The sequence below is a fragment of the Alnus glutinosa genome, chromosome 2, assembly GCF_958979055.1.
Source record: "Alnus glutinosa chromosome 2, dhAlnGlut1.1, whole genome shotgun sequence".
NCBI classification, from domain to species: domain Eukaryota; kingdom Viridiplantae; phylum Streptophyta; class Magnoliopsida; order Fagales; family Betulaceae; genus Alnus; species Alnus glutinosa.
Window position 1 is genome coordinate 24,025,701 of NC_084887.1, and position 22,126 is coordinate 24,047,826.

Consider the following 22,126-nt stretch of genomic DNA (forward strand, 5'->3'; position numbering starts at 1 on the left):
CATTGAACAAAAGATTGTGAGATGGGTCAAGAAGGGATGACATTGTTCTTTAATTTCGTTAATTTGGTGGGTAGAGCCTGACCTTACCTGCTTAAATGGTTAATTTAATTATTTACTTTTTCTTTTTTTAACATTCTTGTCACGTGTGAGATGGGAGAAGAACGATGAAGAAATATTCGAATTTAAGAAGTTTGGTTTTTATACCATGTTAAATCATCACTTATTTTAAAATTTTAAATTAATAAAAAATAGTTAATTTAATCATAAATATGGGAAAATAAGTATATGAGATCAAAGCAGGGGGAACAACATATCTGGAAAAAAAAAAAATGCCAAAAGAAGATCAATAACCAGAAAATGGGTCCATAGAGAATACCCATGTACTTGTGGACAATAAATAATTAAGGGCAAATACTAATAATTAAAGATATATAATTATGAACACGCACATGTTATTTATTTGTTTGAAAGTTTTGCACAGCTGCATCTCGTGTACAAACAACAACACATGGACATGTCTTCATGTCTGCATAATTGCAAATCACCGACCGCCTGCGAAATATTCCTTTTTTATATAATTTTTTGTACAATTTTAACAATTTTTTTTTAAAAAAATTAATAATTAAATATCTTTTCTTTTAGGTGGATCCTATATATTTAATGGTTGACTTTAAAAAAAGTACTAAAACTGTAATTAATTAATTAACCTTTAACTCCAAATTGCATCAACCTAATTTTTGTTACTTTCTTTGACTCTTTGGACTAATTCTCTTACTAAGTTTGTAAAATTTCAGAGATAATTGCCTATCCTAAGTCTCTGTCGAAGTACTAGGCTTTTCTATTGCACAACTAAAACAATTCAAATTATTATTCCTTCTTTGAAGATTTATATGAGTCTATAAAATCACCAAATAAACTATGGTCTATCCCTAAAAGGTTATAAATAACTCCACAAAATTTCGTGACCTAACTCCAACCAGATATTTGTCAAGAAATTTGAAAATACTCACGGTTCATTGGTCACTGTCAACTCAGTGACAGAACACTAAGTAGAAAATAGAATAAAATTACTAGAGATGCTCTAATAAAGTCCTAGATTAAATAACTCTTAAAGTATCAAACTTGTTACTGCAGACTTGAGACACGGTACAATCTGTGAAGCTCTGCTTTGGCTGGCCTGGATTCAATTGCCAAATTTATGGTCTCCAGAGATCTATTCATAGGAATGGGGAAGTTTGTTGTTCGTGAATTCAGATTTACATGACTTCTAGTAAAAGTTTATTCATGAAATGAGAATGTGGTATTGGAGGGCCTCACTAACACTATGAACTATGAACTATTTTCAGTTTGAAGTGCCTAGCCTAGGGAATGCATATAAATGGAGCCCTTGATCCATGTGAAGGGTGAACATAGTTCGATATGTAGCTTCTTTCCTCTCGTCCACCAGTTTGAATTTGAAGAAGTTGAGGAGCACAGCAGACAATATCTTCATTTGCCTATAAGCAAATTCCTTCCCTAAGCAAATCCGAGGCCCAGCCTGACCATTGAACAAAATGGTAAAAAAGATATGTTAGAATGAATCATAAACTGTCATCGAGTAGGCAACACGTCAGGATTGTCACTCACCTGAAATGCAGTGAATCTAAAAGGACTTTCTGCTTTGAAAACCCCATTTTCAAGCCATCTTTCAGGTCGGAATTCCTCTGCATCTTCCCCCCAAATGTATGTCATCCTTCCCATAGCATAAGCCATATAGTTCACGCCGTCTCCTTTCTTTACTTTAAAGCCATCAGGGAGAATATCATCCTCTGCAGAAAACTTCCCATCCTTCATTCAAATTAAATTGATAAGAAATTTCTATTAAATTCATGTTTGGAATACACTTTCTTCCCCAAGTAAAATTACTAAACTTCTTATTGGAAGGTGTAAAACAAAGGTATATTAATGGCTATGTGTATTTAAGAAGAGAATCAATAAGAAATATTATAGGATTAAGTTGTTCATTTACTATGTGCAGCCTTCCATGAACAAAGAAAGTCAAAGTTCCTACTTAGGGAAGCTATGGAAGTGCATAAGGAAATCTAGTTAGCCTGAAGTCCGTGAACAATGGGACTCCTGTTAGGAAATCCTTTATTTTTTCTTTTTTCTTTTTTTTCGTTCTTTTTTTTTTTTTTTTTTTTCCTTTTTTGTGGACAAATTAATATTCTCCATTGCTTGGAACCACGTGCTTGTGGTGATAGCACAATGAAAGCAAGCAAAACAATCAATGAACTTTTGCAAAGAAAAGATAACAATTAAAACAGTTCATCAATCTGTTGACTACACAAGAATAACACAACGGAGGACTTCTGCTGTGAAGATTGTACACAACTTCCAGGTGAACTTAGCAGTATTTAGCTCGTTTAGTGTTGAGAGACAATACCATATTTGCTGCATGTTCAATCTTAATACAGCGAGGGAAAGGTCTTATACTTTAAATACAGGGCAATCTTTTGCTATTATATTTTTGTTTCTTAGTTGAACAGTGAGCGTGCCACCAGCATATGTGTTACGGACCTCCATAACAAATGATGAACAATAAATTTTGGTAAGATAATTTGAGGAATCCTGGGCCTCCTAATTTTAAGGGTAGTTCGAGGAACCTTAAATTTTTTAAAACAACTGGTAGAGTTGAATAATAATTTTCTCCGTAACTTTTTATTCATAACTTCCTCCTTTTTAGAGTGATACATGGTAGAATAGAAAAAATGAAATATACAACATATAAAAGAAATAATAAACCTAATAGGATACAATACTTCCCTTATTTCCTTCCTTATAGAAAACCTAAACCTAATGGGATACAATTCCCTTATTTCCTATTGGAGATATTGCTTTATGAGCAAGTCTCCTTATTTTCCTAATAGGGATAATAAATTTATTATTCTCCTAAAGAGGCAATACGATTCTTACCTTATAATAAACCCATTATTCTCTTAAAGAGACAATACGACTCTTACCTTACCTAAGGAGACTTACGAATAAAACCTAATTCTAATTAGTCTATCTTTTCCCCGGGTGTAGACCCGTTACAATATGGCTAGAAAAAAAACAAGAAGGATACCTGTTTCTTATGCAATTCTTGAGAGAAACAAGAAGTGAGAGGGTGAAGAAAAAATTTGTGATGCACAACATCCACTAGAGATGAAACTACGTGACTCTTGTACAGCACTGCCACGACCATTTGAAGTAATTTAACCTAATATTGTGCATAGTAAAGTAAAACGAAAAATGGTGTAATCAATGTGAATTATGAGATCTTACCACAGGAACTGCTGGATAGAGTCTGAGAGTCTCAGTTAGAGCTGCATGAAGATACTGGATCTTCTCCAGGCTGCTTCAGTGATCAACTGTGCAAAATCGCAAATAGGTTACTGTCAGCTTCAGTTGCTTCTCTCACTTCCCCTGCAAGCTTTTCTTGAACCAAAGGATGTTTACAGAGCATGTAAAAGAACCAAGTCAATGTGTTTGCAGATGTGTCTTTCCCAGCAATAATAAAATTGAGAGTAATATCTCTCAGATATTGATCAGTCATATTCTTTGGATCCTTCTCACTCTCCAGCAAAAATCTTGATAATATGTCTTCTTTGCCTCTCTGTTCACGAAATTAAATAAATTAATCCAGCAGAAAAGAAAGTTTCTTCCAGTTACAGCAAATTTTACTCACCTCAAGCTTTTCATTTTTCATCTGGTCCCTTTTGCATCGAATCAATTCAAAAATGAAATCATTAATGGCTTTGATGTTTTCCTTAAGAGAGAGAGGCTTCCAGTCCAATATTAAGAAAACGCTTTATTCTCCAGAATACATCAATGTATCGCCAGTGCACGATGAAATTGGAGTCATCAAAGGCTTTGCTGAAATGATTTCCAAACTCATCTGAGGCAGACAGGGAATTTAGATCAACCCCAAAACCGACCTTAAAGATTGAGTCTAAAGTTGATTTCATCAAGATATCCTGCCAAATAAGGAAACTGAGAAGCAGGCTTCTAAGTCTAAAACATAGTGCTAAAGATATGCTTGGAATTGACATTAAAAAAGTGACTTCAAAGGCCCACTAGAACGATCTTTATAGAACAAAAAATCATATACATACACATGTATGCATAGTTGAATTCAGTGTTCAGGAAGTCTTTTCAAATCAAATCTCGCATAAATTCTTCACTTTCAAGACTATATATCACCAAACCTGCAAATTTATCATTTGCTTAGCAGCTGTCTCTGTGGAAATCTTTGAAACTAATTTAGCAGCATTTGCTTGAAAAATAGCAGTACTGAAATCTCTTAAAACTTTTGTTGAAAATTCATAGCTTGCGAGCTTGCGTTGGTGACGCCATTTATCTCCATCCACTGCAAAAATTCCATCACCAAACAGCTCTCGCATTATTTCAGAAATATACACCCCCTGCACAACATTGCACCATAATTGCACCATCAGAAACTTTTGAATAAGACAAAATACAAAGCTTAAAGCTAACAGGCTCTCCACATTTATTACCCTGCCATAGTTGGCGAAGTTGGTTTTCAGTATATATTCAACATTAGTTGGATCAGCAGTGTAAATTTCGCTATGTGAATGGGTAATTAACCGATAGGTGCTGTACTTCCGAGCAAGAGATGTTTGGTAATCAAAGAGTCTATTGAAGTTTATGAGTTGATTTAACATTGAACCGGCAACTGGAGGCCGTTGGTCCTTTGACATTGATTCTTGCACATAAAAAAGTAAAGATTTAGCTATAACTACTATCAGAAGCAAGATTGGTACTCCCAAAAGGGCTAAAACAGTGAAGATCCCAGCAAGAAGGAACATTATGGCAGAAGTGAATACAAGTGCACCCGTTGTGGACAGTTTATAAAGGAGAATCTGACGGCACAATTTAAGAACAACTTGGTGACTAGAAATATGCTTCTTGATGATAAAAAAAAATAAAAAAAAATAAAATATAGGTATCGTCAATATCTGGTTATGGGAGAAAAGGAAAGTATCATTAGTTAGTTGAAGATTTTTTCCGATTGGAATTATCTAATGAAGCTTTAGTCTTGGGATGATCTATGTATCAGTTTGCTTTCAGCCAGGTGATAACCTAAAAAGTCAACTAATAATTGGGAACCTTTTGCTTAGTTAATAATATTTGGAGCCGTTTACTTTGTCTTAATTGAAAGTTTCATGAAAAATAAAATGTTCAGAGAAGGTATTGTTTTAACATTTATTCTAGTGTTTACTTTTCAGTCACATTCGATATTATCTACCACCTCTAGTTGAGTTTCTCAAACCCACGTGTCTGACTAGCAGCCTTTGTCAATACAATATGCATATATTATTCCGATAAGCTTTCATCATATAGGCATTATCTCATTAATTTAAAAAGAGTCATAAATTAGAACCTTGTCTTCATATAAGGCATGAAAGGGTACATTTTTTTATTTCGACATGAGGTCCTATCACAGAGAAGGATACCCACACATGACAAAATACGTGAGGCACCCATGTCCAAGGATGGAAGCCTTGTTTCTTCCATCAGATGAAGTCAAGTCAAGACAAATGTTGTAGAGAAAACCTAGAAACCTGAAAATCAAGCAACACAAAGAAAGTTACTTAGAAATTATTTTGATAACCAATATTCTGAAAGTACGAATTAAAGAAACTTCCATAATATAACTACAATTAAGTTTGTGGCTCAACTAGTCACAAGAAACCAAGCTACGTGTTTTGACCAACTAATTAATCAAAATTTAAAGGATTAGGCTTCTGAAGACTCTACCATGATAAATGCAAAGAGTTTGGCATGAGAGACTAAATAGATAGAAACAGGAAGATTTGAGATCATATATTCTATTACAATAGATTGGTACCTGGAGATCTGCTACAAATGAAACCAAGATCAATATAAAAGCAATCATTTTTCATTATTTCTCCTACTTAAATTCAGAACTATTTCATTACGTACTATGAAAAAAATCAGAGTCCACTTATTGAGGAGACAACATGAATGAATATATATTCAATGCTATGAAGAACAAAGAGAAATGATTTAACTTCTACAGGATGTTGAGATAAACCCTAGATGTTTATAACTAGGATAGATTCTACATGCTTGCACTGTAAATTAGAGTCAGAAAAGTCGGATCAACAAGAATTTTATTCTGCATGCAGAAAATTAAAAATATTTGCTAACAGTGGAGAGCACCTTTAAATTTTGGCAGGAGACACTGGTTGCCCATAAATAACGTTCAATCAAGAGTGGCCTTGTTAACTCCCGGGATTGTATATCTCTGACCTTTTTGTTTCCATGCATGTCAAACCCTTGAAGGGAGTATACCTCAATAACTTTCCCTCAAACAAGAAATTTCTGTCTGTGATGGTGCTTGAAGATTCTCCTCAAACAGCATAATGTCAGTTTCCCATGTGTGAATATTAGAATATAGAACTAATTTGTACTTAGAATTAAAATCATTTTCATATAATCACAATACCTTTGCCTTCAATGATATCTCATCATGATCAAGCATATACCCTTCTATCTTCATCACGTTACTAAACCCAACCAAGGTCCAGACTACTTCCTCCATTACAACTTCGGGTGATCCTCGCACTGAAAATTCATAAACGACCCCTTCAACTTCAATCATGCTGCAGCCCGGGACTTCCTTTTTTATCCCTTTTTCTTTCATTAAGGCTCTAGTTCTCTTTGCGTTATCAAATCTATTAGCTTTAGCATATACATCACACAAGTTCACATAAAAAGAATAGTTCAGAGGTTCCAGATCAATTAAATACTGTGCCACCTTTTCTCCTAATTCCATATTCCCATGCATTTGACAGCCTCCAAGTAATGCACCCCAAACAAACACATCTGGCTCCATTCGCATGCTTCTAATAAGCCCTTCTGCCTCTTCAAAGAGGCCCGCACGGCCCAGTATATCAACCATGCAAGCGTAATGATAAACCTGTGGTTCAATTGAGTAAACACTTGCCATCATGTCAAAACACCAGCGACCTTTCTCTACTAGACCAGAGTGAGCACAAGCAGACAGTAGCCCAACAAATGTCACATGGTTGGGCTTCACCCCAAGTGTTTCCATCTCCTCAAAAAGATCAAAAGCCTCTCTACCAAACCCATGAAGAGCAAAGACTGATATCATCGCCGTCCATGCCAAGGTATCCTTTTCAGGCATATCCGTGAAGACCTCATATGCCTTTTCTACGCATCCGCATTTTCCATACATGTCAACCAGTGCTGTACCAATTACCACGTCACACTCTAGGCTACTTCTCCTTAAGTAACTATGCACCCATTTCCCGTGATCAATTGCACCAAGATTCGCACAAGCTGAAAGAACAGTAGCAATTGTAATCTTATCCGGTATAGCCATATCATCGCTTATAATCTGCATTTCGTGGAAAAATTCCAAGGCCTCCTTTGGGCGGCCACCTTGAACAAACCCCGTTATGATCGAATTCCAAGTAATAATATTCCTCTTCTCCATCCTTCTGAATAAATCCAACGCCTTATCAAGTTCCCCACCCCTCAAATACCCAATAATCATTGAGTTCCAAGAAACAACATCCTTATTTAACATATCTTCAAACAGCTTCAGGGCACAGCTCAAATACCCACATGCCATATACAAGCTTATCAGAGAATTCTGAGCAAAAGCATCATTATGGAATCCAAACTTGATGGCATGGGCATAAATGCTTCGGCCCGCGAAAGCATCAAGCCTCCTTGTGCATTCCTTTACGAGGAAAGGAAAAGTGAGGTAATCTGGAGAATTGCCATCATAAAGCATTTGCTTATATAGAAGCAAAGACCTGCTGGAGCTTGTATCATCACCACCATTGGTTTTACTAGCATAAGCTCTGATCATAATGTTATAGACAGAGGTATTAGGGTTCTTTATGAGTCGAAAAACATCGGCGGCATAGCTGAGGGACCCTGAGTCCGAAATGGCGCAAAAGAAAAGGAGACGAGTCAGGAGGAAGTATTGTTCATTCTTGGATAGATTTGGAGATGTTAGGATATGGGTATGGATTTGTTTAAGCTCTCTCATGCTCTTGTGTTCTTTGATGAAGCGTGAAATTGTGTTCCTGAGACTAGTTAGCCGTTGAGTTTCTTTCATATTTCAGTTACTTTCGAAATAATCAAGACGTACTGGATAAAAGCGAGGATTGAGGAGTCCTTGCAGTTTTAAGGAATTATCCAAACTATTCATTTAAAATTAACGATTGAAATAAAATTAACAAAAATAAATAAATAAAAAATTGTTAAGAGGAGTAAAAAAAAAAAAAAGAACAAAAAAAGAAAAAGTGGTCAGAATGTTGGAAAATGAATTCTATACATTAAACGTCTTGAAAAAGCATACAAAATAAAAATGTGACATATTACCGAGACATTCCAAAAAAAAATCATTTTAAATGACTTTTTTTTTATTTTTAAATAGACGCTTCTTCTTCAGTAAACTAAAAGATAATTTTTTGCTCAAAGCTTTTCTACGACATAAAGCACAAAAACGTAATGAAAATATATTAGTATATTTTCATTTATAACATGTCAGTTTTTTAATAAGTAGGCATAATTTCACATAATTTGAAAAAAAAAAAAAATGTAAGAAATCCTTATCCGAGAATGTTGTGGGTGGGCTGACCTTCATTTCAAATTAAATGGATACTATCTATTTTATGGTCAGGATTTAAAGTTGATGCATCTAATGGTGTACATGCATGGTTTCACATTATTTTAAATTTTTAAAAGGCATCAATGAATATTATAATAGAGAAGATCATATTCCATCAACCCAAGGGTGGTCCGCCACCACTAAGGTATAGTTGGGGTAGTCAGCCAGTGGCCACTTCATAAACTTTTTACCCTTCTAACGTATACAACAGGTACCACAAGGGAGAATTGAACATTTCTCATGTCTCTCATTAAATATTTGTAATTAAAAAACAGTAGCTTTTTTTTAATTATTTTTTTGGATTTGAATTAAGCTTAAGTGCTGTAAAATAAAATAAAATAAAATGAATGAAAATTTAAGCACACAGAGGAAGCCTTCAAATTAACTTGACAATCAGGTCCCCTCTACGGCTCTTTAACTAACACTGAGGGAAGTTATACAATGGCATGTGGTGGTGTTGTCCTAGAGAAAACCTTCGATCGTCCCACGACCCGATCTGACTTCCCTATATATAGTAAGAGCTTCTTCCATGACCTGAGCTCGAGACAGCAACTGGGCTCTCTTTTTCCCGGATGGATGGGTGGAAAGATAATCCCTGAGCGCCGATTCGCCTGTCAACTTTCCCAACTTCTCGTACACTGTGGGGGCCACACGAGGATCATATCCGGCAGAAGCCATCAACAGCAGCCCTACGTAATCTGCTTCCATTTCCATCCTGCAAAGGAGACAACTTATAGATAAGATTGGTGTAACTCTCTTGTATCAGGCTCTTTAAATCTCGGGAATATATAAAATATAAATCTATTATTTCACTTAAAATAATATAAATATTTACTTATAAATAAAATTTTTCATTTTAGAGCATATGTACACTATTACACCATGTCTACTAAGGTTGCGCGATCCTTGTGACCATGGCAGAAACTGTGACCGCAGACCTTCCTATCAACTAATTAATCGAAGTGCACTTAGCGTGACATAGAGATGAATTACCGCCTTCTTAACATCCTTAAGCGGTTGTGCTTTTATCTCGGGTAACGATACTGAACTCATACATATGTGAATATCTCTAAGGTCAAAATAACTTCCTACACACACACGTGTCCTTGACATAATAAATCATTTCCCTTTCCTTTACTTCTCATGAAACTTTTTAGGAATACGTGTGGGAAGATTTTCATAACATTATAACTTTCATTATTCAAAACTTTCCATGATTGGAAACTTACCTAGAATAATTGAGAACTTTCCAAAAATAGAATTTCATAAAATAGATCACCTTTCATTTAAAACTTCCATAAAAGTCAAGGGTTGTACCCATACCAAGTTGAGTAATATAAAATAATTCTAGGAATTTAAAACTCTCTTATAAAAATTATTTCATGTAAGCACAATTACTAATGTAAACATAAAGATAACAATTATTTTCCTTTACAACCATGTGGTTTGATATAAATTTGGGAGAGAGAGAGAGAGAGTACAATGAGATTTTCTTGAAGACTAATGAGTATATAGTTTTGGTGTTCTTGAAAAAATGGTAGAATAAGAGGAAGAGAGAGAGACGGCAGTGTATTTTGTTAGAAGAATGAGAGGAGAAAAAATATATAAGAGTTTAATGTATACGGTTAGGGTAAAGAATGGATGATAGGGTTTGTGTCTTGTGTTCAATTTTGTTTATATGGTTTTTTAAGAATGAAGTGATTTAAGGGAATTTTGACAAATTAAATTTTTTGACATAAATGCGAAAAGTAGCGTGGAGGATTGTATACAATGATAAGAGATATAATTACTTTGTCTAAAAGACAACACCCCATGCGACTTTAATGCAAGAATGAGTTTAATAAAAATCTTGTCATACTTAACCGTATATGTGTAGAAAATTATGACTATTTAAATATTTGCATGTGATAATAAGGCTAAAAAGAAAAGTATTTCAATCCATTAATACGTACAAAACGTGCAAAATATTGAGCTAACCTTAATCCATGCAATTTCTAAATGTGATGGGATGCACATATGGACTAAAATTATTAAGAAAATATTGTAGAGGATCTTAATGTGATTTGAAATAAATTTGTCGATGCATATTGATGATGGAAAATCTTGTAAGAATTAATAAAGAACAAATGATTTCTCTCTTAAATCCTTCAATGAAATTTTCCATAATCTCATTTTATGCATTAATTCTATTCAATTTTGTTTCATTTAAATAAGAGTGTAATGTGGACTAGGTTCATGACAAGGGAATTAAAGTTATTGATGCAATTTACTAACTTGTCTTAAAAATGATATTTTAAAATTCAAACTTAGAGTCTTTAAGATACGGCTAGGGTTTTTATAAGAAATCTCATTGTAAGGAAATAGGTCATATTTGTGCAAAAAATATAAAATTTGTTTTGTGGAGATTCAATCTAATGCCCTCTTAATACTCTAATTACTAATTAACCATGTCTTTGATATTGGACTTTAAAATAGAAACATCTATGTTATGCTTTTAAGGGTGCATCGATCCATTTAACTAAGATAAACCAAACACACTAATAAGCAGACACATCTCTAAGCCCATCTACTTGGCCAAACCTACAATTTTACTCTACTTTAGAATTGAGGTCGTTAGAGGCTCTCACTGAATAATGCAAGTTTAAAGATGAGATCTGTGAGAACCAATGAATCCAACATCATAAGAAGCTGAAAATTTATGGGAGAAGCTGAACTCTTGGAGAGGAACAACAAAGCAGCATTACGACTACATGATGCACTTGTTATGAAGAAGATATAAAATTTGAACTATTCACCCACTATAATTGGCCAAACATTTATGGTTTAATTAACAAGCTTCAGATATTGTGGCCTATTGAAAAAAAGAAAAAAAAAGCTTCAGACATTGTGAGTTGTTCAATATATTAAGTAGAAGTAATCTCTGACAAAAAAAAGGATTCATCCCACTCTAAAATCACAATCTCAAAAGCAAAGCTGCAATAGTACTGAACCACTATTATAACTTACAACAAGACAATGAGTAGCTTTTAAAATGCAATTGATATCTCTATGAACTAAGTACACTTTTCATCCATAGAAGACTCCGCTGTCCATAGGAAAAAGAGGAAAGGGTACTAATTGATTCTAACCAAGAAATTTCAAGAACTTACTGGTCAGTGTGCAAGCACCACTCCTGTTTTCTTATACAATTCCAGAACTGAATATAAACCATCCTCATGCAAAGAAGTAAAAGTTTTTCCTTGCTCAAGATTCAGAGTCCAGCCACATTTTACCAATAACATCTATAGGTATTGCTTGCTAATAACTAATAAATGTAATGGCTATTGTGTCAATTGTACATTTGTGCTAAACCTATGAAATATCTCTGCTATCAACCCATCCATCGTAGCTTTTCAATTTCAATAATCTGCAATTATAGATAGTGTTTGCAGACTAATGATACCAACAGCATTAGTGAACACCAAACCTTATTAAGCTGATCGAAGGAGCAAAGTATTTCCGCCAATTCAAAAATGTGAAACAAGCAACGAAATGGATTCTGACCGTAAACCTATGGTGTAACAAGAAACATGGGGATTAATGGATTCCTGACACTAGCCCCACAGTGCACTTCCTGTTTATGTCGAATGCCTTGAAACCTTGTACACACAAAACTGACACTAACATTAGTTATGCACCCTCATAACATTGAGGCTTTTCCAAAGAGCAATTCGGCTATAGTCAAGGCTACCGTTCTCGTTAATCAAGCACCAAAAGATCTCCCAAAGCTCTTAAGTCCTCAAAGACAGATTCAATCACACATGGAACATGACCATAAATTATTCAAAATTTTCATTTTTAATCATCTTAAAGTCCTAGTAAAGCTAAAACCAAATATTTACAGGATGAATTCAAAAGCAGGCATGCCACAAGTTAACAAGAAGGTAGCATCAAGTATCAAAATTATCATCTTTCAAATATATGCATCTCACCGATCGAAGATGAAAACAACAAATAAGCAAGAACTATAAAATGGAAGGCAGCATGTGATTTGAAAAAGAATCACGCAAAGTGGTGTACCGGCGAGAGAAAGGAAGCCTTAGGAACAGAACTGACATAGTGTTGACAATGTCAGGCATTATAAACTGATAAAGTATCAGTTGTAGAATTGCAAACCACAGGTTCTTCGTAATCCCCTCCGCCGCATGTCGAGCCACAGCATGCCCAACCTAACCAATCAAATAAAGCAATAAAAAAAACATACTTTTCCACACAATTCAGGAAGAAGACAGAACAACATATTACAATGACACGATTAAAGAGCTAAACAATATATATATCTACCTCATGCCCAATTATAGTTGCTACCTCAGAATCACTTCGAAAATGCTCGAGCAAACCCTTAAAGACAACAATTTTCCCACCCGGTAAGCAGAATGCATTAACAACAGGCTCATTAACCACCAAAATCTCCCAATTCAATCCTTCCAAATGCGATGTATCTGGTTGAGACCCTCTCTCCTGACCCTTCTTCCTACTCTGCTGAACCCACTTTTCATCAAGGATTTCATCGTCTTTAAACCACTCCCCTTCCTCCCTCTCCTTCAATGCCATCAAGGTCTCGTGGCTCTTTGCTTCGTGAACGCCGCCTACGCTCTCCGACGCATACCCTAAATCACTCCACACCTGCTCATTCCTCAACCCTCTCTGCAATGCCTCGATGATGTCCTTGGCTATCAGTCTCACCCTCACGCTTTCCGGGTGTATTGCCGGCAGTATTTTGCCCTTGAAAGCCGCTTTCATCTGCTCGAATTGCGTCTCTCCGAGCCTCTTCTCCATGCTTTTCGACAAAAGCACGAAATGGGTTCGATTGGTATACGGGACAGTCTCTAAATTCCCCAAATACACAGTGATCAAAACCCCAGAACCCACCAGAACCACAATCAGCACGTTTCTCGGGCTCTGAAACCACCGGCGAGGCCCTCGCGGCTTAAAATGCTGAACATGGTACCGATCGACATAGTAATATCTCTTAGCACCACCTACAAAGGGATTGGACTGATTGAACTTACTGAATTGAATTCTATTTGGTTGAGCAATCGAGAAGTAGGGAGAAAACCCGGAAGACTTAGCTTTATTGGAAGCAAAAATCGAATTCGGTCCAGTTTGGGAAATTCTGGACCTGGGTTCTTGAATTGGATGTTTGGGAATAATCCTGGAAGTAAAATTCCGAAAAGCATCGACTGCCTGCTTTGTTCTTCTGTAGCATCCCATGATGTTGATTAAGAACTATAACTAGAAACTTTGAAATTTACGAGTCAGATCCATTCAGGAAGTGAGCTTCTTTTGGATTAAAAACAAAGTCTGTCCGTGGCGAGGAGAGTCGGATATAACAGGAGAGAGAGAGAGAGAGAGAGAGAGAGAGTCGGAAAGGATTTGGAGCTTAAAGAGCAACCTACAGGTGAGACAACAGTTGAAGTTAAAGAGACAATGATTTGGCAGAAGCTAGGGTGCACGGTGTACCATGTACCAGGACGATGTAGACGTGTCTGGAACGCCGTTGAACTCAATGTGAAGGGGTCCAAGGGGTGCAGGCGGTGGAGTTTATTCTATTTCTATTTCTATTTCTTTTCTCTTTTCTCTTTTTCCTTTTTCCTTTTTTGGGTTCGGTTTCTGCCTGGGGTGGAGCTTCTACGGTTCTATCGTCACTTCTACCAATGGCCACGTTTATTGCATTTCGAGTGGGACTCATAAAACATTCATGGATCCCACTCATGAATTTTATTGTACATTTTTGTTGTGTAAAGATATTTACCTTTTCGGAGGGTCCGGTTATTATTGAATAAAAAAAAAAAATTACTTTTCAGGGAAAAAAAAATAATAGGCGCCTCAGTCCCTGACAAGCCTACTGCCCAAACGCCGTGTACCGCAACTCGGTCAAAGTCCGACGTCATGTGGCCTAAAACCTTAAAAATGTCATTTTGAGCAAAAGTCTACGAAGTGAAATGCAACGGCACGAGCCAGACGCTGCAAAAGGAGAGAGGGCATATACGTCATGTGAATATCATGCAATCTTGAGTTGTAATGGCCAGAGCGAGCCTCCACAACTCTTCTCTGAGTAACTGAGTTATAGTGCATAATTAAGACAAAATTGTACCATTAGTCTATTTTAGTTAGATTAAATTACAATTTTTTTTTTTTTTTTTTTTTTTTTTATAGTATCAAAATTAATTCAAAGATTTATGTAATTAACCTAATTTACAAATTGCTCTATGAAGTTAAATTGTGTTAAAAATTTGGACAGATTCTTTTAGGCCCCACATCAATACTAATAATATAGTAATACGTGTCATTCTTAATAAAAAAAAACTTCAATAAATAAATTTAAAAATTATTTTTAAAAGAAATAATAATGAAATTGGAAAAGGGAATCGTCAGCCACCCTAATTGTGGGGGGGGGGGGGGGCGCAGCCATTCCCAAGGGTCAGGGTAGCCGCACGCCACCCCTAGGTTCCTTTGGGGAGTGGCTTGACTTAGTACCTAACGAAATTTGTGAAAATTTTTAACAGAATTTGACTTCAATGAGATATTTGTAAATTAAACCAACCCCATCAATCTCTAAATTAATTTTCATACGACAGTGAGTAATTTGTAATTTAAGCTAACCACAAAGACTTATGGTGCAAGTTCCTCTATATGTACTCAAATTTTAAACGTGTCAATTTAAAATATTAAATCTTTCAAAAAAAAAATTTCAATCTTAACCATACATTAAAATTTTTTATTAAGTCATATCAAAATTTTCAAAATGCCTATGTTCATTTTTTAAAAATAAATTTCTAAAAATTCAGACGTAAATATTTTTTTCAAATTCCATTAAATTTTGATCAACACTTAAATTCTAAAAATTTGTTTTCTTTATTTTTTAATGAATATTTTAAAATTTTTGAAAAAATTTAACAAAAAATTTTACATATAGGTTAAAATTGAAAAGAATTGAAAAATAAATATCATAAATTAACACATTTTAAAGCTTAGATACTTTTTTACAAAAGTGAGAGAAAGATCGAGAGTAATAAGTAAAGTTTTCCCTAAATAAAAATAAAAAATAAAATAAAAAACAATTTGATAAATGGACGAAAGATATATATATTATTGTGGATCATTCACAATAGAAATTCGAATGTGATCTTACATTTCCAATAAAAATGACAAGCAAATGGGGAGACAAGGAAAAATCCCCAAACCTAATAAATTACTTAGCCCGACAAACAAAAATAAAGGGTGAAATAAGCCAAAAAAGTGACAAAATAATTAGTAAGAAAAAAGAAAATTTCTATAATGAGCCAACCTAGATTTGAAAGTCCCTCTGAGGTGGCTCCACATCGAATATTTTCTTCATTATCAATACTCCGCCTCTACTGCAAACCAATTCACGCCACAGGCAAATTGATTAACGGCTTAAAAGCCCCTTCACCATTTTTTGCCGCGACCCCTCCCACCACCGTTAGAGAACCTATCATTTCTTCTGCCAGAAAAAGCACCACCCCTGCCACCTCTACCACTGGAAAACCTACCCCCACTTCTATCACCAAAGCCACCCCGACCACCGCTACCAAATCTACCCCCTCTTGACGGCTCTCTTTCCTGCAAGGGCGGCAATGTTTTCAACACCTCTAAGGTCACATTAGCTGCATTTTCCTGACCTGCAAGCCAAAAAATAATGAAAAAGGTGCGATAAATTATATGATCGAAGACCAGAACTCACTGTACTAACGAACGAAGTACAGGGTTAATCAACTGCTAAACTGTAGAAAGTAGTGCTCAAAAACTATTGAGAAAAGTTAAATAAGTATCCAGTATATCCATTGATCCAAGAAGTAATCCTCATAGTTCCTGACGCTGGACCAAACTGTCTTCAGCTAAAAGAGAGAGAACCAGGTTGACGACGCAATTGAAATGAACCACACTCATGATCTTTACAAACTAATAAACTATGAAGTTCAACTTACCAGCAAGAAATGTATCCAATTCTTGAGCAGGAACGTCAAAGACAGCACCCTTTCCATCGGCTGTGAGAGCAAGACCCTTCACCGCCTCAACCTTCTCCTCAGGCAAGAATCTCCTCAGCACATTAAAAGCAAAACTGCCACACAATTCATAGCAACTTGAAGTCAGGCAGAAGTCAATGTATCAAAGGGAGATAAGACACCCAAATGTAAATATTCAGTGAACCCTTTTACTAATACTTCATAGTTGCATGTCTCTACCCCATGATGACCGATCCACCATTTCCCGTCAATATGTTTGTCCATACCACATACAATAATAGTAGTAACAACAAGAAGAACAATTGATGGAAACCAAAAGCATGAAATGAGTGAACATTTCTAAGGGAGATGGGCACCAAGCACCAAGCAATTATACTCGGTGATTCCTTATCATAATCTAGATCATCCATCATTTCCCTACAATATTGTCATTGACACTAACAATAATATAGTTAATAACCACAACAGCAAAGACCAACTTATACAAACATACAAACAAAATTCCAGAGAAGCAGCAACTCTTCCATACTTGGGGCAAAAGTCCATGTTAATATAACCCAGTTGAAGATACAATCACTTAGATGGGTGGAGTAAAAATCTTCACAATACAAACTTAATTCAATGGCCAAAATAATTTTTAAAAAAAATATTGATAACAAAAACAACTTTCTTCCTAGTCTTAAACCTTAGGCAAGAGTTGCATGCACCTTCTATGTAATGGAAACATTGGATGGATAAAACTGATAAAACTACCATTACCAAAATAATTAAAACTGGTGATTTGGAACATCAACTTGAGCGCTTAAACCATTTTATAACAAGTTTCTCCCCATCCAAATAAAGCAAAAGGAACCGTTTTTTGGAGGAAGGGTTAGAACCATTGTTTTCGTTCGTCAAATTATACACAGGTCTGAAATCAAATTAAATGCCACATCAAGAAACTGATCATGAGGTTTCAGAACTTCAAATCTTAAACTTCAGTTCTTTTAGGCATCGAACCCTGTTCTACAGACCATTTTTCTTTAGGACAATTGAGCTTCTCATGTACATGTTAACATCCTTCACATTTACTCATGTTTTACTTCGCCACAAAGGACATAAATTGCTATGAGCCTAAGGCTCCAAGATGTAACCTTGTGAAGGAGGATATTGAAAATTAAAAAGAGAAGTGAGAGTTGAGTGCTCACGATGGTGTATAGATTGGACTTCCAGCCTCAAGAAGTACAGTAACGAAATTCTCCATCGAAGTGAGAATTGATCTCTTCTTTATATCAGTATAACCCTGCACAACATTAATAACTTACAGTTATTCACAACCCATAGCAAGACAACAGAGTTGAAAGATGATCAGACAAAAAAAAATTGATAAGTAATCCCCAAAGGGAGGGGGAATGGAAGATTCAAACTAGTGACCTCTGCTTTATGAGGCATAGCCCCCAACCAATTGAGCGGGTAATAAATTAACAAAATGAATATGGGAGAGAAAGTGAGAGCGCGAGCAAGTGAGAGAGACTCACAGCAGTCTTGGCAAGAGCTTTTGCAAGCAATTCAACTGCTGATAGACCAGAAGTTTTCAGCAACTCCTCGGCGGCAGACTTGAAAGCAGGAATTACACTGAATTTTCAAAGTATGTTAACACCTAAAGCCAACAAACACAAAATTACCACCAACATATATTACATAGAAGTATGCTTACCTATCAGAGACTTGGGTTATCATCTCTCCAGCTTCCGCACAAGCAGCCTTGGCAATATCAGCTTGCTGAGGAGCAGATATGTGCTCAAACTTTACACCAGATTCTCTTTGTATTTTAGATATATTGGACTTTCTTGGATCATAAAGCATTACCGCCACTCCAGTATTACCTTTGAAAAAATATAGAATAAGACGTCTCAGTACATTATAACTCCAATCATTCAAACCAAAGGAAGTTTCAACTTTTCACTAGTTACCTGCTCTTCCTGTACGACCAGAACGATGGATATAGGCCTCTACATCACGTGGAGGTTCACACTAAGGTACAAACACCAATTTCAGTATACTTGAAATAACATGCATAACAGTATATCACACTAGCCCACATACAGACACAAACCTGGATGATTAATTGCACATCATTGATGTCCAAACCCCGTGCCGCCACATTTGTTGCTACTAACGTCATGAATTTTCCAGACCTGAAGCCAGCGAGTGTGACCTGAATGTACCAGTTTAAATTTAAGTTGTAAACTGGAAATATTGGAAAAGTAGAGCCTTTCTTTTCTTTTTTTAGAAACCGCTGAAGGGGATGAGTTCAAGAATTCAATTCTTTACTCCACATTAAAGGAGCCTCTAATAAGCATCACAAGATTGATTATGGATTATTTGAAAGACAGCCTCCACATTTTATTAAAGAAATAGTAGCCCCTTCTTGTTTGTGGATGACCATCTAAACCCAAAAAGAAACAGAAAAGGTAGAGCACAAGGTAAGCGCATCAACTTACCTCACGTTGAGCCTGCTGTATATCCCCATGCAAAGCCCGTGCTCCTGGCAACAACCCAGCAAGTGTCGAAGCAGAATCCTTCGTTTCAGTGAAAATAATTGTCCGACCACCACTAAATCAGAAAAGATACCACCAGGAAAAACAATGAGGAATGTTATTCGACTAGTAAAGGACATTACTGCATCATAATATAAAACGATTTTGGACAGTAGAGACAAAAAACCTGCTATAACAGCGTATAACGTCTGGAATAAGCTGGGATCTTGCAGAGCTAGAACAGGGAAGGACAATATGCCGAACATTGGTACTAGCCTTCATTTTCTCATTACCAACAAGGTCAGCAGTTTTCTTGTTTGGTTTAAGAAATCTAGCAGCAATCTAGCAATGGAAAAAAGAGGTTACAGCCAGATGAGATGAAAAAAAGAATATAAGATATATGAGTTTACAGAACATTTATATAGCATAGGACGTTACCCCCGCAGATTTGAAAGAGGAATTCAGAAAGAGATTATACCTTGAAATCTAAGAAGAAAGCTAACCTGCTTAACCCAGTCAGGCAAGGTGGCACTGAAAAGCAGTGTCTGAACTTTATTTGCATCCTGTACCTTTCCTGCAAATTTAAAAGGATACTGTTAACTATAAGAAGCAAAGGACACATAGTAGTAACACTTGGAACAATTTAGTCTCAAAGGCTGTTATCTTGTAACAAATTTGATTAAATATTATAGTGTAGTTCAGTTGGGAAACATTGGCATAAACATTTGAGAAGTGTCTTTAACAGACTCAAGGAGAAGCTAATCATAAATGAAAACCACCAACCATTTTATGCAATGAATTACATACCTAGAATTAGTTCAACATCTTCAACAAAACCCATTCTCAACATTTCATCAGCCTCATCAAGGACCCGGAACTTCAAAGAGCTAAAGTCAATATTCCCCCTCTCTATGTGATCCTAAAACAAAGTTTGATGGAAATCTATAAGCTCCATAAATACATAAACCAAAATTCCCACATTGAATATCCTAATGTAATAAAAGCTTACCTTAACTCGACCAGGTGTTCCAACAACTATATCAACCCCTCTTTTGAGTCTAGCCTCTTGACTAGGGTATGGAGCTCCCCCATATAAACAACAACATGTCAAACCCAACGCTCCACCATAAACTTCAAAGTCAGCATGCACCTGGAGTTAACCCAAAAAAGAATTATAAAACACATAAGTTACCATCAAGGAAGCAGAAATTCCTTGAAATGTTGCTCGGGAAAAAAAGAAAAAAAGAATCTTGAATATCTCTCATATCTTACCTGATTGGCCAATTCCCTAGTAGGTAAAAGTACCAAAACACTTGGTGCCCTCCCATACCCAGTTTTCCTTGATGCTTTTGCTGGCCCGTTTGTAAGTGACTCCAAGATGGGCAACACAAAGGCCAGTGTTTTACCCTGCATTGCAACCATAGCCAAGCTCAATATTCAAAACGCAAACAAGAAGATATTTGGTATCAGTCAGACAACATTCTTTCAGCTACACCTAGCTAGCTTACGGACTATTAACTAGTTTAGAGAACATTGATTACCACCTACAACTCAGATTCATCCCACTACAATAGCATGGTAACCATTGTGATCTTAACCAATCACTGAGATAAAACTTCACAAATCTTAGAACAACAGGCACTACAAGAAGACTAGACAAACTCGCCTAGCATCACTGCCACCCTTCCATTCACTTCAAAGAAAAATTATCTAAAAGCCCACGATTTGAAAGAATGTCTTTTATACAAAGAATTTCTATAACTGAGTTGAATTACTTCGGGTTCACCATGACAAGGTTCACATTTGAACTCGAAACGGTTAGATTAACACGTAGGTACCAATACAAATTGGACCTTACGAACTTCACAATAAAATAATCCAGATTCCCCAAACTGCTTTCCAATTAATCATAAAGAAATGGATAATTGATTAGAAAATGCGTGTGTGTGTGTATATATATATATATATATATATATATATATATGAGGAAACATTTGCGAAGAAAATATACCTGACCGGTTCGCGCACGACCGACCAAATCGGAGCCGTCGAGAACGGTATTGAAGGTCATTGCCTGAATCGGAAACAACGACTCGATGCCCTTCTCCTTCAACTTGGCCCTCAACTGCTCGGAAATCCGAAACCTGGACACCGCATTCGGATCCTCCTCACTCTTCTCCTCCTCCTCATCAACCATCGCCTTCTTCATCTTCTTCTTGTTCTTCTCATTCTCCTCCGACTCCTCGGCCTTCCAATTCAGCGGCTCAACCAGCTCCGAGCTGGTGTCGCTCCTCTGGTCCTCGTCCTCGATCTCCAACACCTTTCGCTTCTTGCTCTCCTTCTTCTGCTTCTTCTTATCGCTAACCGGAGAACAGGTTTCTAGGGTTTCGTTTCCGTTCTTCATCTTCTTGTTCTTCTTCTCCTTCTTGACCTTGGGGGTTTCAGAGAGAAGAGGATCAGAGAGAACTAGCGAAGGCATGGATTTCTAGGTTGCTCAAAGAGAGAGAAAGCGCACGTATATGTGTATATAGACTGAAAATTTTAGAGTGTTTGGGGGGGTTTCTCGGTTTCTCCTGCTACACAAAGGTGTGGCCGTGTGTTGCAGTAGCAGGAGAATGAGAGAAAAAGAGAAAGAGAGCAGTTAGGGTTTGCGCCTTTATGGTTTAGCGGTGGAGAGAGTTCTGACCGTTGGATGATAGAACCCTACGGAATTTGGATTGTGGTCGTCAGATTAGAATTTTAATGTGAAGACGAAGAATGTGCTTTTCCGTCTTAAATATCTTGAGCCGTCTCCGCACGAGAATAGCTCAATAGGTCAAGATTTAAATACGGTTATTTTATTTACAAAAAAAATAAAAATTAAA

General features: G+C 36.2%; 3 protein-coding genes and 1 pseudogene across 3 annotated transcripts; all 4 read right to left on the minus strand.

The window, feature by feature from the left end:
- Nucleotides 1-1,082: 1,082 nt before the first annotated feature.
- On the minus strand, nucleotides 1,083-4,864 carry LOC133861841 (cytochrome P450 704C1-like; annotated as a pseudogene).
- Nucleotides 4,865-6,346: 1,482 nt separating this feature from the next.
- On the minus strand, nucleotides 6,347-8,293 carry LOC133861840 (pentatricopeptide repeat-containing protein At5g66520-like). The gene has a single exon (XM_062297655.1). It carries the CDS (start codon nucleotides 8,156-8,158, stop codon nucleotides 6,503-6,505), a length of 1,656 nt encoding a protein of 551 aa, XP_062153639.1. The 5' UTR covers nucleotides 8,159-8,293; the 3' UTR covers nucleotides 6,347-6,502.
- Nucleotides 8,294-8,932: 639 nt separating this feature from the next.
- LOC133861842 (mitochondrial metalloendopeptidase OMA1) lies at nucleotides 8,933-14,275 on the minus strand. Its single transcript, XM_062297657.1, has 3 exons — nucleotides 13,037-14,275; nucleotides 12,773-12,921; nucleotides 8,933-9,428 (listed from the first exon to the last, which is right to left on the minus strand). The coding sequence occupies exons 1-3, from the start codon at nucleotides 13,964-13,966 to the stop codon at nucleotides 9,176-9,178; spliced, it is 1,332 nt and encodes a 443-aa protein (XP_062153641.1). The 5' UTR covers nucleotides 13,967-14,275; the 3' UTR covers nucleotides 8,933-9,175.
- A 1,549-nt stretch (nucleotides 14,276-15,824) lies between these two features.
- LOC133861843 (DEAD-box ATP-dependent RNA helicase 7) lies at nucleotides 15,825-21,894 on the minus strand. Its single transcript, XM_062297658.1, has 14 exons — nucleotides 21,274-21,894; nucleotides 20,535-20,669; nucleotides 20,272-20,412; nucleotides 20,070-20,181; nucleotides 19,766-19,836; nucleotides 19,450-19,604; nucleotides 19,227-19,338; nucleotides 18,839-18,940; nucleotides 18,696-18,756; nucleotides 18,440-18,608; nucleotides 18,261-18,357; nucleotides 17,931-18,025; nucleotides 16,705-16,838; nucleotides 15,825-16,398 (listed from the first exon to the last, which is right to left on the minus strand). The coding sequence occupies exons 1-14, from the start codon at nucleotides 21,739-21,741 to the stop codon at nucleotides 16,166-16,168; spliced, it is 2,085 nt and encodes a 694-aa protein (XP_062153642.1). The 5' UTR covers nucleotides 21,742-21,894; the 3' UTR covers nucleotides 15,825-16,165.
- Nucleotides 21,895-22,126: the final 232 nt, after the last annotated feature.